The sequence below is a fragment of the Diachasma alloeum genome, unplaced genomic scaffold (genome assembly GCF_001412515.2).
Source record: "Diachasma alloeum isolate Michigan unplaced genomic scaffold, Dall2.0 Dall_scaffold_00178, whole genome shotgun sequence".
In the NCBI taxonomy this organism is placed as follows: Eukaryota; Metazoa; Arthropoda; class Insecta; order Hymenoptera; family Braconidae; genus Diachasma; species Diachasma alloeum.
In genome coordinates this window covers 387,411-406,015 of record NW_021680344.1, presented here as the reverse complement: position 1 = coordinate 406,015, position 18,605 = coordinate 387,411, and the positions used below count along the sequence as shown (strand labels likewise).

The 18,605-nt window shown below is 35.7% G+C and overlaps 1 protein-coding gene across 1 annotated transcript; it reads left to right on the top strand.

The window, feature by feature from the left end:
* Window positions 1-1,347: 1,347 nt before the first annotated feature.
* LOC107038918 (T-box transcription factor TBX10) lies at window positions 1,348-13,610 on the top strand. Its single transcript, XM_015258276.1, has 4 exons — window positions 1,348-1,480; window positions 4,756-5,060; window positions 6,891-7,142; window positions 13,098-13,610. Exons 1-4 carry the CDS (start codon window positions 1,348-1,350, stop codon window positions 13,608-13,610), a joined length of 1,203 nt encoding a protein of 400 aa, XP_015113762.1.
* Window positions 13,611-18,605: the final 4,995 nt, after the last annotated feature.

The window sequence follows — 18,605 nt, the reverse complement described above, 5'->3', positions numbered from 1 at the left end:
GATATACCATCTTATATATGTATTTTTTTATTACAGTAAAAAATGAATTTCTCTTTTTTTACAATTACTGTAAACAAAAGATTACAATACATAAAAAATATACATACACATCACATCACATTACTTGATAAGCGGAATAGAGGCTTAAAAAATCGTTGCACTGGATTTTTTTAAAATGGATGAAATGTTCTTTCACACTCTCAATTTCATATTCGGTTTTAGTATTAGGGGAGGTTGGGGTAAAATGGACACTTTTGACGTTTTTAAAAATGTTAATGACGGGTTGAAATTTCGATAAAATTTAATAATTTTTTCTTCATTGCAAAGAGCAATTCTTTCCCTTTGTGTTGAATTGATAAATTTCTTTCTGAGTTATGAGTAATTAAAACAAAAGTCTAAAGTGTCCATTTTACCCCAGTCGCCCCTATGTCAGCAGGTGGAGTTTCATCAATTCCCTCAACACCTAATTTTTTTTCTTTCTGAAGAAAAAATTGGGGGCAATTTTTATTTATGTTAGAAAGCTCCGCCTTCGGCATCCGAGCGTCTGGTCCCCGGTGCCCGGCAGGGCAATTTGCCAAGCTCATTCGAGCAACCGGTACGAGGCCAAGAAAATTTCTCTCTTCGAGTGTGGGTGGTTTTGTACAATGTAGGAGGGACCCACCACGAAAACCACACCTTTGGTGTCTAAAGATTTCGTGGTTGGATACTCAGCCTCCGCCGAAGGAGAAGAGAAAGATGAAAAAGAAGAAGAGGAAGTGGAAGAAGATGATACATTAGAGGGATGAAGCGAGAGGTGGGAGATGCCAGGGTGTAAATAAAAGGGAGGAGAAAAAAAGAAGAAGAAGAAGAAGAAGAAGAAGAAATGTGATTCAAGAGAGGAGTGGAAAACCGAAATGATGAGCCGTTGATAAGTCAAACCAGTCACTCGGAGTAAAGCACTTGTGTCCGTCGGTACTCTCATAGGATCATCTCTCTTTTTCCATTCGTCTCGTTCGTTTGAGAGTAGCATTTGCTCTGTATAAGATCCGGGGGATTTTGGTCTCTGTCAGCGATCGGATAGCGAGGTGAAGACACCGGCTGTTGGCGAGTGTTCGGTAGCGCGACGATGCACCAAATCGTCAGGATATTCGGTCAACTCCCTGGCACCCAGTGAATATCAACTGTGATTATACAAGACACTTTGAATTACGATTAATATAATATGCAATTTCCACCTCAGTGACAGTGTTATACTGTGATTATTACCGTAATTTTGGAAAATTTATTGGTGTGATATTGTGACGTGATTGTCAGATCGATTGGGGGTGGTGGATCCGATGACAGTTTGAATTTATTATAGTCTCGATGATGGATATCCAACAGCACGATCAGAGACACAGTATTTCGACGGACTGTTGTTATCAACAGTGGCCGGTCCATCATGGACATTCGCAACCTCAACCAATATCGACGATTCCCTCACCGATGCAACAGATCGAAGGTAAATTTCGATTATCAAGCGCTAAAATGGAATGAGTTCGAACCGTCAATTTTTTGTAATCGCGCATTTCACTCCGGAACGAGGGGGATTTCGGATGAAAATATCTAAAGATTTCGTCGGTCGTTGATAATATTTTCCAATAAAAAACAAAGTGATTTTATATATCCAGAGAAACGACGCTCTCGGGTGAAATAGAACTCTTCGTTTGAAAATTTTCTAGTTATTCTAACAATATTTTAGTTGGAAATTCATAAGTTCATGTATTTATTCCGATGGAAATATTCTTATTATGCGGAATAAATACACGGAGAGAAATATTCAATAAAAATTACGTATCTTTTCCGTAATTCCGGAGCGAAATGTCTATGTAGGAAGTTTTACGGAACTATCTCGGAATTTTTCCGAAGCGTTCCGTAATTTTTATTTGAATCTCCTGTGAAAAATTACGATATAGTCACTTATATTGTCTGATTCGATTCCGTAATGGGTGAGCGAATTGTGAGTTCCGTAATTTTTATTTGAATCTCCTGTGAAAAATTACGATATAGTCACTTATATTGTCTGATTCGATTCCGTAATGGGTGAGCGAATTGTGAGTTCCGTAATTTTTACTGAACATTTCTCTCCGTGTAATTCACTCCGTCCAAATAAATCCTCTATTAGAACCAATTAAATGATTCATCTTAACCAAATAGAAGATAATTTCATCTTATTGATGTGATTGATATTGACTGAATCCTTGCAATAAAACTATAATTTCAATGATTATCTTTCTTTTTTCCGTAAGAGATTACAATTGTTCGAATGATTCATATTATGTGGTATAAATAATTCATTCAGTCCATATAAATCTTCTATTAGAATAAATTAAATGATTTTCTGATCAAAATAGAGAATTTTTACATGCTGATAAACTCGTGTTCTTCGCCATTTAAACAATTATTTCATTTCCAACTAATACTGACAAAGCTATTTATTTGATACGAATAAAAACGCGAATGAAAATCAAGTTTAAGTTTGAACGAATGCTTTATTACGAGTGTTTTTAATATATCCATTTATTTAATCCAAATAAACCATTTCCGAATTTGCATTTAATGAGATGCGTGAACTCGATTTGCTCAGTTTAGTTATTTGGCTACATGGAGAGAAATTTTTGATAAAAATTATCCTACTGTTCTATAAAAGTGTATCACGAGTCATCGTTTCCTCATTTCTATCCCGAAATTTAGTAAAAATTAATATATTGTGACGTGAGAGGTTTTCTACCTCCCTTAATTGAGTCGCCAGTCGACTCAAAAACTATTGCTCAACTAGCTACGGTCAGAGCTCACGCGGATTTCTCTCAAGATCTAACGTGACGCGACTAGGATAGGATTTGATTAGGTATTCTTCGTATAAAACAATCGAGCACCACTGTTACATTAATAATTGACAGTATATTGAATAGATAGGTAAAGTATAAAATCAACTGTTAAATGGGTTCGGTTTCGACGCGGATCTACTATAGATTTTTGGCTAGGAGAGGACGTCCGTCCATCTTCAACTCCTGCCGTACTCTGCTCTATTCCAGAGCTTCAAAGTCGTTGCTGACCGTAAATGCTAAATAAGTGTTCTCACGGTTTTTCTAACTAACACGGCCATATGTCCATCACTGACAATGGCTAAGACAATCAAACAGCTCCATTCTGAGAAGCTGGACTCAGGTGTCACCGTGAGACTGCTTATTGAGCATTTTAAACTTTTTCCATCTAGAAAATATTAATTGAATAAAATCGACGTGTGAATATCTCCACACGTCACAATATGATGATTAAATTTTATTCTACGTTAGAGAAATTTTATCCTGACGCATAATAAATTTTACCCTTCCACTCCCATAATGTTTATGTAGATAACAACAAAAATTCTAGAACGGTTGGTAAATTTTACCCTACGAGTACAGTAATTTTTACTCTACCGGCACGCTAATTTTTATTTTTATGAGGAAAAAATTTCTCTATCGTAGAATCAAATTTGATCATCATATATGAATTTTTACTAAATTTCGGAATAGAAATGAGGAAACGATGACTCATGATACGCTTTTATAGAACGGTAGGATAATTTTTATCAAAAATTTCTTTCCGTGTACTGCTCCAATAATGTCCATGTCTCTTAATTGTCAACAATATTGATTGAATTCTTCTAATAAAACTTTAATTTCACTGAAAATTTTTCTTTTTTGGTGAGCGATTGCAATTGTTCGAATGATTCTTATTATGCGAATTATTATTAGAATTAATTACATTATTTATCTTATCCAAATAGAGGATTATTACATGTCAGTAAATTCGTGTTTTCCGCTACCTAAACGATTTCAATTCCAACTAATATTGAAAAAGCTATTCATTTGATATGAATAAAAACGCGAATAAAAATCAGGTTTACGTTTCAATGAATACTTTATTGCTAGTGATGCGAATAATTTCATGGATTTAATCTAAATAATCCATTTTCCAATGACCATTCAATGAGATGTGTGAAATCTATTTGTTCAGTTTAGTTATTTCGTTACTGCTTCAATAATGTCCATGTCTCGTTTAATTTCCTACAATATTAATTGAATCCCTCCAATAAAACTTTAATTTCAATGAAAATCTTTCGTTTTTCGGTGAGAGATTACAGTTGTTCGAATGATTCTTGTTATGTGGTATAAATAATTGGTTCGGTCCATATAAATCCTCAATTAGAATAAATTAACTAATTTTCTGATCCGAATAGAGGATTATTACGAAACGATTTCATTTCCAACTATAATATTGAGAAAGCTATTCATTTGACGTATATAAAAACACAAATAAAAATCAAGTTCACGTTTCAATGAATGCTTTATTACGAGTGTTTTGAATAAATCCGTTTATTTAATCCAAATAAACAAATTTCCAAAGTGCATTCAATGAGATGTGCGACTTCGACCTGTTTAGTCTACTTATTTCGCAACTGTTTCAATAATACCCATGTCTCTTTGAACTTTCAAACAATACTGATTGAATCCTTGCAATAAAACTTTAATTTCAATGAGAATCTTTCTTTTTTCGGTGAGAGATTACAGTTGTTCGAATGATCCAATTTTAAACCGTACTAAACGAATTCTTTTAGCCGACCGAGTTCCCTTTAATTCCTTCAAGTTGCGATGCACTTAGCGCAACATTTCAGAGGGTTTCTTTGCATTGTTCAGTGATACTTTGAATATCTCCGTATTCGGGAATTTGTACGGGAAATATTTTTTACAGCGTGTCTCGAGACCGCCGGAAGGGTTAAACATTCACAAAGTCCCGATAGATCGTCAACAGCGATTCCAACGTCTGCAACCCCAGAAGTCACACGAAATGACGATAATAATAATCACAGGAGTGATGAAGTTGTGGGGAGTTCGACAGCTTCAACGGAGGAAAATCGGTCTAAGCGGCCGCTTCATCCGGCACTCGCTGGCGCCGGCGCCGCGCTCGAGGCTAGACCTCTTTGGGAAGAGTTTCATCAGCTTGGAACGGAGATGATTGTTACCAAAGCCGGACGGAGAATGTTCCCCACCTTTCAGGTTACTAGAAAAATCTGGAATAATTATTACTTAGTGAAGCAGTAAATTAGAGCGATGATAAAACGAAATATGTTAAATCAATTTGAGGGAGCGCTTCTGCGTGTTGAGTGACGTGGAAAATTTTTTCTGATAATCTTTCTACACTGATAGAAAAGCTTAACTATTATCACGATTCGTTAACTATTAACAAATAGTGGTAACAGTTGAGAAGCCTCGGTGACTTACTGTTCTTAACAATCACCACGATTCGTTAACCATTAACAAATAGTGGTAATAGTTAAACAGTTCAGAATAATGGGAATAGTTAAGTGGTATCCGTTAACTATTAACATATAGTGTTAATAGTTGCGAAGCCTCGTTAACTTGCTGCTCTTAACTATTACCACTATTTGTTAATAGTTAACGAATCGTGGCAATAGTTAGGTGGTATTTGTTAACTATTAACGAATCGTGGTAACAATTAAGAAATCTCGGTAACTTACTGTTCTTAACAATCATCACGATTCATTAACTATTAGCAAATAGTGGTAATAGTTGAACATAGTTAAGAATAGTGGGAATAGTTAAGTGGTATTCGTTAAGTATTAACATATGGTGTTAATAGTTGGGAAGCCTTGTTAACTTACTGGTGTAAACTATTACCACGATTCGTTAACTATCAATAAATAGCGGTAATAGGCAAACATAGTTAATAATAGTGAAGTGTCACTCGTTAACTATTAACGAATAGTGGTAATAGTTAAGAAGCCTCGTTAACAGCAACTAAATCCGTCTATCAGTGTAGATATATGAAACATATCGAGGATATTTGACATACGCCGAGAGCAAAAGAACATGCTCACGCACAAGACTGGTTTGAATGAACAAAATCGTAAGTTGAAAGTTAGTAATAGATAGTAATAGGTTAGTAATAGGTATTCCATTGAACATATGAAAATATCAACAATCAATAATCACTCTGCTCCTAACAACGAAATATTTGACTCAAGAGGAGGATCATTCACGGTAGATCGTGCCTTTTCAGTGGTCGACTTCACTTTTCAATATTTTGGTTTATGACTGGAGATATTGGGATTTTGAGTCGATGACAAACATTCCGCTTTGCCCTACCTTCTTCTTATGAAGTTTTCCCTTGTCCTTCAGCGAATGGGGTACAGGGGGTTGGAGGTGGGAAGGGAACAAATCGTAAAAACCCGGAAGGTTATACGAGAGAATTTTTTTTTTTTTATAAACAATGACTTTTTCAACATAAAAATCATTTGTTCGGAATCGTAACAAATCTATTCATATTCAGAATTTTACCAGAAATCGATTTCATGCCTAAAAAGTAAGGTCTCTGAAACTATAACCAATTTAAATTATTTATTAACACACATCAAATGTTAAAAAATAATAATTGTGTGCAATATTTTCTAATTTTCTTTTCATTCTATTTTTTTTCTTCTTGTCAAGAAAATCAAACGAAAAAACTTATAAAATTTGAGCGGAGGAAATTCTATAGAAAAATCGAATCCTATTGACTTTTTCTATTGAACATTCCAATAGAATCTACCAAAAACTAATAGAAAGTTCAGTAAAAATCCAATAGAATTTTCTAACGAATTCGCTAGGTTTTTCTATTAAATTCTTTCATCCGTGCGGTAATTTCTAACTTGCGATTTCTTAGTTTCAAGCAAACTTGTTTAAGAACATGCTGTTTTTGCTCTCGGTGTGTTATAGAAGAATTGAGCGTTGATTAAAATGATTAGTTCTGTGGAAATTATGATTTACATTAAGAATTTATGCGTTTACAAAAAAATAAGGCTGGATTTTCTCCTTCGAACTGTTTAGTGTCGACTATTCGGTCTAGAGCCAAACACAGACTACCTTCTCGTCATGGATTTCGTCCCCTGTGACGACAAGAGGTACAGATATGCATTTCACAGCAGTGCATGGGTGGTCGCTGGCCGAGCGGACCCTGTATCACCACCAAGGATTCACGTGCATCCTGACAGCCCTGCGAATGGTGCACACTGGATGAAACAGCCAGTGACATTCGATAAGCTCAAATTGACGAATAATCAGCTGGATGACAATGGACATGTGAGTGAATGAAAAACCTTAATGATTTTGCTTCCGCATGGAAGCATTGTATTCGTCAAATGCGAAATTTCCATTTTTTTTTGTGTGACGATGACTAATTTTGGCCTCAGGAGGTCGAATATGCTGTTTTTAGATCATGTCCCTATGTATGTATGTATGCATGTATGTGAGCTTTTTTGAAATTTAGTTTTTCAACGATCATTCAAAAAACAATCGTCGAAATCTTTTCAATTATGGGTTAAAATATTCGTTTGGATGTTATCTCAGTCGAGTTCGAAGATAGTGGCGATCGCATCATTTGCTTTGAAATTATAGCCTTAGGAATCATTTAATCGAGGTTTAATCATAGTTTAGTCGGGATTTAGTCGGAGGTTAATCAGGGTTCAACCAAGGTTTAATCAATATTCAGTGGAAGTTTAAACCAGTTCAATTTTAATTTAGTCGACGTCTGTTAGATGTTTAACCAGGGCATATGGAGCGCATGTTAGACATTTGGGACATTTAGGGATCATATTAAGGTTTCATAACTGGTATATTTTCCTCCCCATTTTACCATTCAGAAGCAAATTGCTATTTCATCAGCAAAAAAGTCATACTGGTCTTAAGTCCAGTTTAAGGACACCTATTCAGGAGAAAAATAAAATTTAAATAATTTACTTATCACCGAGGAGACATCAACATTGATGCATCAAGGGCATGAACTCTTGTGATATCAAATTTTACATTCATTTTGTTTTCACACAATCTGTCTAATTTAAAATAAATTCAGTTCACTTAAGAATTTTATGGCAAATTGTCTTTAAAAAAATACTATTGAATTTTCCTAAGGTTGAACTTCAGGAAGGATCCCTACAAATCTGAAATTAATGACAGAAAGCTGCATATGTAATTTTTTGTTTTAATTCGATTAATCCATTCGGAAGCAAATGGCTGATTTTTATATGGCAGCGAAAAGCTTCTATTTCCGAATTGTAATAAATACTGAGAGTACAACGAGAGATATGGGACATAAAATATACGGCGTGTGTATATATTGCTCTCGGTTCCACGTGTTTGTCGTTTCGGACGAGTTCCCCTTAATTGACCTGAGATACGAGCCTACTCTGAACCCCTTCATGAAAATTATTGTAATGCTCTCCCGCGCCTCCGCTTCTCCCAAAATTTCGTGTTGACCAAAAAACTATGGAAATCATTTTTCTCAACATTCTATTCCCCAATTGTTATGATGAAAGACGAGACGTCAGTGTGCGTTGGCTCCCTCAAACTCGCACATGTAGAGTAGAGAAAACATAAATAATGCTGTCGTAAACATTTGGTGTGGATTGAAAGAAACTGTATACGATTGTGACATTTACAGCTAACGAAGCCGAGTGAGGAATTTAGCGAATGTCAGCGCGATCGGGCCACGGCCTCGATATTCATTCTCCACTAACCCATTTGTTGAACTCAATTCATAATGAGACAAGTGGACAATGGCATTTTTTTTGTAAATGAGTATAGTAATTGTTGCTAACAAATTAGCAATTAGCTTCCGAATGGGTTTTCTTTTTTGAGATTCTTATTTCACTATTTTTCTCTCCTATTTTTTCATGTCCTAGTACTATCATCAAAATTTTGCGTATAGCCTATCAATTCAGTAGCAAAGCGGTAAATAGGGTCAAGTCAATGTTGACTTTTGGTCAGTTTTTGATGAATATGTCGGAATTTAAGAGAGATATCAAAATTTTTCTTGGGACCTTTTTTATGACTCTCAATTGGCTCTACAAAAAAGGTCACAACAATTTTTCTATCTCTTCTAGATTCCGAGATATTCATGAAGAACTGGCCAGAGGTCAAAATCAACTCAACCCGGTTTACCTCTTTGCTGCTGAATTGCTTGATAGGCGGAAAAAATAGATCAAGAAAAAATAGCCCACACTCTCAAAACGTGCTAAAACCCACCTAATTTGAAAATTTTCCTTGGTCTATTTTTTCCGTGGTCTATTTTTTCCGAATTCGAATTGTTTTCCCTTCTTTTGACAGATATTCTCCACATTTTGATGAAAAGTCTCCCGTAATCCCGAACATCGCATTCTGTTCGCCCAAAATCAGAATAGAGGAAATTCTCCTTCGAATACTCCTCGACCTTCAAAATTCATCAGATATTACCCTCAAGCTTCTTTGCAAAAAAACGAGAGTATCAAGTTTTGCATGCTGAAAATTCCAAGTGCACAGCACGAGGGAAACTTGACATCTTCGTTTGTTTACAACCAAACTTTTGGGAAATATCCGATAATTTTGAAGATCCCGGGGTATTACAACTGATAATTTTTTGAATGATTATGGAAAAATCGATTTTGGAAAAATATCAATTTTTTCGAATCTGTGTGAACAAAATTCATGAAATTGGATTGATCCCGTAGAAGAAAATTTCGATAAAAAACACGTATGAAAAAATTCAATAGAAAAATTTGCCGAATTCGTTAGAAAATCCTATTGGAATTCTCTAGAAATTCAATTGGGATTCTATTAAAATTGTAGGGAATTCTCGTTAAAATTCTACTCGTTTTTTGTGCTTATTCTGAGACATTTGATAGGAAAAAGTCAATAGATTTCAATTTTTCTATATGAATATTCTCCTGAAATTTTTTCGATAAGAATACTTGAGCATGCAAAACAAAACAAAATGTAGCGGAAAAATCTTCGAAAATCCGTGCCCAATAGGTTTAACAGAAACAATCTCAAGAGAGAAATTGAAACAGAAAAGTCGAAATCCGTTGACTTTTTCCTATCAAATATCTAATAGAATCTGCGCAAAAAACGAATAGAATTTTAACGAGAATTTTAATAGAATTATTAAATGTTGACTAGTGATGGTGTTAATGAATTATAAAGGTTTTAAGTGACCTTGCAGTCAATAAAGTTTATCAATTTATTAAAATGATGTGATCAGGGTCGACGTTGCGACCTCAAATTTTTTTTTAACGAATTGATGAACTTTATTGACCGCAAGGCCACTTTACAATTTTAAGAGAATCTCCATAGAATTTCTAAAGAATTCCAATAGCATTTTCTAGCGAATTTGCTAAAGTTTTCTATTGAATTTTTTCATACGTGAAAAGGAAGAAAAAAGACCACATACATACATACATACCTACATACATACAGACACCATCTAAAAATCGCATATTTGGACCGTTCAGGCCATATATTTAGTTGCCCTAACACAAAAAATTGGAACCTTAAATTTGAACGATTACAAAGCTTCCATTCGGAAACAAAAAATAACTACAACAATGACAAAGAATAAAAATAAGAATAATATTGCGCTCATTGATGGCGTTCGTTATCACTTTTAATTGACAGAAGTAGGCGCCATAGGGGATGAAAGGAATTTCGGAAATTCCGAGCGTTCAGACGGAACAAATTTATTTGAATTTCTTTCCTTTGCTCTTTGCTTTTCATTTTGTCACATGAGGATGAAAAATGTGGTGGTATGCTTAAAGCCTACTCAATCGAGCCGTGAAACGCCGCGGGAAAAAAAGAGCTAAAATTTCGTCCTTAATTGACGCACCAGATCGCCCATCAGTTTCCGCCTCTTCTCCTCGGAAATAAACACCGAGAAGGAGGTAGAAAATTTTTTTTGTTTCAATCTTGGAAAATACTTTTCACGGGCCACACAAAATAAAAACAGAGCAGCGGGGTGTCGCTTTCACTCGAAAATCCTCAAAGTTTGTTCATGAGTTTCACCAAACGACCTACCACGTGTGTAGGAGAGCCTTTGGAAGCACGTGTGCTTGAGAGGGTGTCGTATTGCTTTGGGATATCTCAGTCGTACAACACTTGGGGCATCATGGAGGGTTCGTCTTCGGAGGGTTCGCTTTTTACACTAATTAGTCACTGGGACGCTTCAGTCTGTCAAACATCGTGGCCGCCCCCTGTGGTTTCTCTTCCTCCTCATGTGTGCTCTCTTCTTATTCTTTTAATTTTTTTATTTTCTGTTTTTTTTTCTAAGCAGATGCAATAAAAAATTCATCATAACTTTCTTCCGTCCTTCAGTTTTGTCTTTCAAGGGAAAAAAGTTTTATAGCGATGGAGAAGGGACAAGCTGAAATCATCTGAGTTTTTCATTTCGATCTTGACTTGCATTATTTGTAGGGTGAATTATCGAGTTTTTGAATCAATTGATAGATTAATACGCGGAGAGAAATTCTTCAGAAAATTTCAGTAGTGAAGCGGTAAAATCTTTCAAGGGGAAGTGATGAAAAAGTGTTTTTTGTGATGCCTGACTGAAAAGTGCACTTTTCGAAACGGTTTAGTGTGCGTAAAGCGAAGATTTACTAGTGTACAAAAACAACCGCTTTATCCCACTACCGGTCCGAATAGTGAACTCGGCAGGTATCACAAAGAATAGGATGTGTTACACGTGCGTACGCAAAAGTGGATCTTTACGCACTACACAGAGAGAAATATTCAGTAAAAATTATGGAACAATTCACGTAATCCGCAATGGGGAATCGTTATCCGGTAATTTTTATAGAAAGGGAAGAGAAGAAATCTGAAACGTTTAGTGAATTTTCAGGTTCATCACCGAACAAAGTACGAACTTGTCACGTAATTTTTCCCCAAGAAGTAAAATCTCACAAAAACTTCCCGACTTATTATGCCTCCAAAATCAAAAATTCTTGAACGTTCAACAATTTTTGAAGCTGAAAAATTCCGGAACGACTTGTTGTCCCCACAGCGGTGAGTCATCAGACGAGTGGTTAATTTTTACGGACCAAATCGTAATTTCAGTTCCGATTCACAATTTTATTGAATTTTACTTCACTCGCGAATTATGTTTCGAAGCGTAATTTTTACGTTTTTTTTTGGTAATTTTTTAAAATTTAGTTTTCCTCTCCGTGTAGTAACACAATATACTATTTTGACCCGTGGAAGGTGTGTGATAGAATACTGTGTCACTGGTGCGTAAAACTCCACTTTTTCACACGCACGCGTAACACATCCTATTTTTTGTGATACCTGCCAAGTTCACTGTTCTGAACAGTAGTGGGAGTAATGTGGTTGTTTTTGTGGACGAGTACGTAAAGTTCAAGAGCATGCGCAAAGTGAATTTCGAGTGCGTAAAGCGAAGCTTTATGCACGATAATTTACTTTTCATTAGGCTGTGCGAAAAATTAACTTTATAGGCACGCTTCGCGTGCCTGCAATGTCCTTTTTCCGTACATTGTGATGAAAAATATCGTTCGATATTCATGGGAAACGTGTTTTTGGCTCGTGGGATTATATCACTCGTTCTCGGCTCGTGCTCCTCCCACAAGCCAAAAAACACTTTTCCGCACTCATATCGAAATATATTATTACGCACTTCGTGCGGAAAACAACCGCTTTGAGGGGCGCTATACTGTTTCGAAAAGTGCACGTTTGAGGCAGGTATCACAAAAAAATTTTTTTGACGCTGCTGCTACGTTCACCTCGTGCCGAAAGGTGTCTTTTCGTTTACTCCTAAATTTTAGTTTCGGCTCAAATTACCCTCACGTTCAGTAAATTTTCCCGGGGCAACGGAGAAAAAATCACTATTTGTCTTGCACTTTTTCCCCGATATAGACTGAAAAAGTACTGGACATCGAGTTCGCTCCACGATTGCTTGACTTGTTCTGTATTTTTTTCTCCAACTTTTTGCTCCATATACAGATAAATAAGTATAAAGTACGGAATAAATCATCGTAATTTACGAATGCAAAACCAAATTAGATCGCAAGATTTTTTCACTAATTTTATTCGCTCGACTCGAAACAATCATTTTTATGAAATCAAAATTATGCTCCAGGCTCCGGCTTTAGAATGTAATTTTTACGTTATTGTTATGGTTTTTTTCTGCAAAAATTTTTTCGCCGCAAATGTATTTTCAAGCAATGCTTTTCCTCGATGAAAAAAGTCCAGCGCGTCATTTAGTTTTTCTTTATGTTCCAGATAATCTTAAATTCAATGCATAGATATCAACCTCGCTGTCACATAGTGGTAGCCCCTTCACCCCCGGGATCTGGTCCAGATCCGCGAACCGAAAATTTTAAAACATTTTCCTTCTCCGAGACACGTTTCACCGCTGTAACAGCCTATCAAAATCATCGGATAACTCAATTAAAAATCGCTAGCAATCCATTTGCAAAGGGTTTCCGTGACTGCGAGCCAGACGACTGTGACTCTGCAAGCTCCACAGGTGTCCCCTCGCAGAATCCAGCAAAGAGACCAGCAACAGGTAGCACCCCCGTTGGAACCGAGAGTACCTATCAGAGTTCTATTCAAACGATGCCTATATCAGCGACAATATCGAGTTCGGATCATCATCACCATCACCATCAGTTTTACAGCAGTGCAACACATTGGAATTATCCGGGACACCATCAAACGGCGCACATCAATGTCGCCGGACATTATTCCCCCCATCATCCGCACCATGGAGCTCCTCTTTATGGTCCTCGATAATATCTTTTATTACCGGAAATGCAAAAAAAACATGAGGCTGAAGTTTCGAGTATAAAATACCAAAGAACCATTCATTCGGCAGTTGGATTGTTGCATTAATGTATTTTATTAATTTAAAGGTCAGAACACGAAAATTGGATGGAGAACATCACATATGCACTTTCCTATTTTAGAGAGTAATTAATGTCAATAAGTTATACATGATTGGAAATGTCTATATGACTGACGAAAAGATCATTTTCTGTACTGCTTCTCACGATTTCTCGTCTGCGAATTGTTATTACATACTTCCCAAACTCGAAAACTTGAAAATCACTACAGAAAAATATTGTTCCTGGGCTGTTGCGATGGGGTTTTTTTACTCGTGTGGTTGGCCAGTCCTCGCCTACGGCTCGGAGGCCAACGCCACACGAGTAGAAAACCCCATCGCAACAGGCCGGAAAAATACTATTCTTTCAAATAAATATTCATTTGACAGTATACCAAAAAAAAGTCGTCCTGAATCAATTCGAAAAATCGGTATGAATCAAGTTGGACTGAATCATCCCGGCAATCGACTGATTTCATTTCGAATAGATGGCGTGAATTAAGTCTGACTCGGAGAGATGAAAACCGGCACATCGGTCGATTTTTCGACTTGATTCACGTTCAGTCTGACTTTATTGAAGTCTATTCTTTGGGTTGATTCAAATCGCTTTTTCGACTTGATTCAAATCGATTTTTCAGCTTGATTCAATTCGATTTTTCGACTTGATTCAAGTCGACTTTTCGGCTTGATTCAATTCGATTTTTCGACTTGATTCAGGTCGACTTTTCAGTTTGATCCAAATCGATTTATCGGCTTGATCCAAATAGATTTTTCGGGTTGATTCAAGTCGATTTTACGGCCTGATTCAAGTCGATTCTTCAGCATGATTGATCGAAGGCTTTCATCAACATTGGATGACACCAGAGGTTTTTATATGCGGGGGTGTAAAAGGTAGATTTAGTTGACGGATGAGAATTCTAAATCGGGGTCTTATGTAGATTTTATATAGGGGGAGGGGTTATTGAAGTGGGATTCCATTGATGGAAAAAGGGAAGAGTTTTCGCGGGTTGAAGCCACATTCATACCAGATCCTCATTCATTTTAACAGAAAATCTTCATCCAAGGTGGCCATGCAACTAAATGGAAATAATAATTCTACCCCCCACCCCCCTCTCCACCACCGCAGAAAGTCAAATGCTGAATTTCTATTGGTTGACATTCAGACGAGGGAATAATCTGTCAAATTTAAAATTTCATGATTATTTTCCCCGTGAATCGAACGTAATGTCACTCTCATAAAAAGGACAGACTGAAAAATCAACTTGAATCAAATTGCAATCTACTACCTGGAACAGGCAGCATTTCGGCGTGAATTATTCCGTTTTTCGGCTTGCTTCAAGCCGATTCTTCGACAGGATTCAAGCCGATTTTGCGGTTTGATTCAAACCGATGCTGGCTGGAGATATTTCTTCTCGAAATAAACCACTTTTCGGCTCATATCAGACCCGGAATCCGAATTGGTGTAGTCCGAGTCATTCGACTTGAATCAAGTCGAAAATCGACGAGAGTCAAGCCGATGTCGGCTTGAATCAGTATTTTTTATTAGTATAGTATATTATTCTTCAAAGATGCAATTCTGCAGACCAGTTTTCTTCAGGTGCTCAAACGTAAGGCTTATTATGTTGTATATGACCTTGAATGAACTTCGTCCATCATTATTCACCTTTCTGATTTTTTCAAGTCAGGGATTGAGGCCGGGATATTTAATTTTGGTGATTATTGAAATCTTTTTTTCAAGCTTGTGGGCAACCTAATTATTCTATAATCATAATTATCATACATAGAAGCTAATTTCAATTGCATCTTTGGAAAATAATTTACTTTTCACAAATAAATATTCAAGTGGCAGAAATATTTTTTCTCAGTGTACATTATGCCGTTTGCAATGTAATGCTTCCTATGAGCGTTAAAGCGTAACGTCTTGGATATATTTTTCATCCAATTTTTGTTGACGACATTTTTTTCTAAATCACGTAAAATGTTATTTCCCGAAGCAGAGTATTTACCATAGTCATATTGTTAAAGTAATGTAATTTGCTCTTAGTCTCTCCTAAATTGAAGACTCATAACTTATAAGCGAATACGCCCAGTCAATTGCACTAATGCAATAAGATCGACGCTAAAGTCAGTATTTATTCTTAAACCTTGTTACCTTGGAGTAATACGCAGTTTCATCATACCATCAAAAACACATGCCCTAGCAAATAAATCATACCGAAGAGATGATTCTGGGACATTGATCACCTCGATCAATCGTACTATTCACGAGAAAATATTTATTACGTCATGTTGGCTCTTGAAAAATCATTTACGCCTAAAATATGTGGAGATGAACCAAAGATAGGGTAGGGGAAAAAAATGTCAAGTGTGACAAAATATTCAAGATCACGGAATCACACAAGCCGTGCTCATTGTACACGGTTGAGTTGGAAAACAAAGTGCCTTTTGTAGGAGCAAAGTGGGTCTATTTATATTGGGTGGTTGTCTCAAATGCCAAACGAGCCAAAACTTGGTGCGCCACACGCTCCTAAAGACGTAGATGTAATGTAAACGTACCGTGACAAAAACCCCCTTAGGGTTTGTTAAGTGCCTTAATAAATTGTATACAATGTGAATCTTGTCCATATCATCATTAGCTAAATTAATGAAAAGTATTATGTGATTAATTACGTGAACACTAAATACAAATATTTTAGTGCCAATCTATCGTCTTATTATTTTCATTCGTCAAATGAACTCATTATGAAATCTAGCAAATTGCCAAGTCAATTATGTTCTGATGTTGTCTGCTGAAAAAGAAACGAGATACTTGACACGGTGAATGATTTTGTAAAGGGTTAACAGTCGAAGTTACTGCGGTAAGTTATGGGACAGTGAGACTAGAAACAAAACGTAACTGCGACGGTTGGATGAATACTGGGTTGACACTTTGTGTCAGTGATTGATGAGAGGCACGAGGAGTGAGGCAGTGTAAACATATTAGCGTTTCTAGCTGCCAGAAAAGTATTCGGCAATGCTGGTTCAACGTATTGTCGTTGTGTAAGTCATTTTCTATTATGAACGGAGAGTAACAACATTTTCATCATTCAATTGTTTTTTTGCGAATGAAAGGTTTGCGTTTATTGATGCAAATTTTTTTTCGGTTTACTTTAAAGATGTATTACACCCTTCATCAAAATTCACGTTTTTTAAATTTTTCTGGTAAATTATTGATCGGATTGACGTGAAAAATAAACCATTTTTGCGTTTTATCATTAATTAATGACTCACGAAATTTCATGATCCTGCAATCATTTTCCTGCGTCTTTTCTAAAACTTTTCGGAAATTCATAAAACTTTAGAAAAAATGTAAGAAAATATTTTTCTTACATTTGCACTACCATGAAACTTCGTGAGTCAGTCAATAATGATAAAACGCAAAAACGGTATATTATTTCGCGTCAATCCGATCAATAATTTGCCAGAAAAATGAAAAAAACGTGAATTTTGGCTGAAAGGGTGTAGTACATCCTTAACACCGACAGCTTTTTCTCGACAAAAATACTTTTCTTTGTTTAACCATGTTTTTATTCAACGTCACAACTCATATTTACTATATTTACAGTATTTATTTACAGTACTGCTTGATACAATGTTCTGTTGCACACAATAGCCTCTCTTCATTTGTTAACCAATCATTGACTCTATGAATTCAGTCACCAAGTTTTTGAAAATTTTCATTGATTTAAAGAATCTGAAAATATGTTTGTTGAAAAGCTGGAGAAAAAATACAAATTTTATGGCTGGCAATATCCACAAAAATATTATTTAAACATTCAAAACTGAACTCAAAAATCAATTATCAACTCAGAATTAACGACATCTCCGTATCCATTCAGTTTTCAAGTACATAAACATTTCAGATTTTTTGAGGACATCGATAAAAATAGGTCGCTGAGTTGACTAGTTCCTTATATGTGATGTTTTTCACATTAAAGCCTTGTCTGCAGGAATTGCAATCCTCATATTTTTAATAGTGCGATTTACATATTCAATATTATTAAATTGCAATGTACGAATGCAATTGTTCATTGTGCAATCCGAGTGCGCATTGTATAGGTGTAATTTGCAAATGTTCAATTTGCAATTTGACAGGCATAAATGGAGCATGTGGAATTCACGAAAATCATAATCCACTAATCTGGAATCGAGTTCGGGATAGTATATCACGCATGAAAAAATTCAATAGAAAATCTAGCGAATTCGCTAGAAAATTCTATTGGAATTCTAAAGGAATTTTATGGGATTTCTATAAGAAAAGGTCAATAGATTTCAAATTTGTCTTTGAATTTTTCTCTTAGATTTTTTCTATTAGAATTAATGGGCACAAATTTTCTAAGTTTTTTCCGCTGGATTTTGTTTTGTTTTGCATTGCAGAATTCGAGTGGAAAAAACTTAGAAAATTGAAGCCCAAACATTCTTATAGAAAAAATCTCAAGAGAAAAATTCAAATAGAAATTTGAAATCTATTGACTTTTTCTTATCGAATATCCAATAGAATCAGCGCGAAATACGAATGGAATTTTTCAATAGAAATCCAATCAAAATCCTATAGAAACCCCATAGAATTCCAATAGAATTTTCTCGCGAATACGCTAGGTTTTCTATTGAATTTTTTTCATACGTGATGTTTTTTTTTAATGAATAAATTGAAAATTTTGTCATAAAATTGCTGTCGGTGTTGAAGTATGACTTATACACAATGGGGTCTCTTCATTTTTTCACACATTCGATTTTTTGCATTGAGCCTTTATATGCAGAAATTGTAATACTCACATTCTACTTACATGGTATGCCAATTTAATTCTATGAAATTAAAATGTACGAGTGCAATGGCACACTCTGCAATCTGATGTCTCCATTGCACA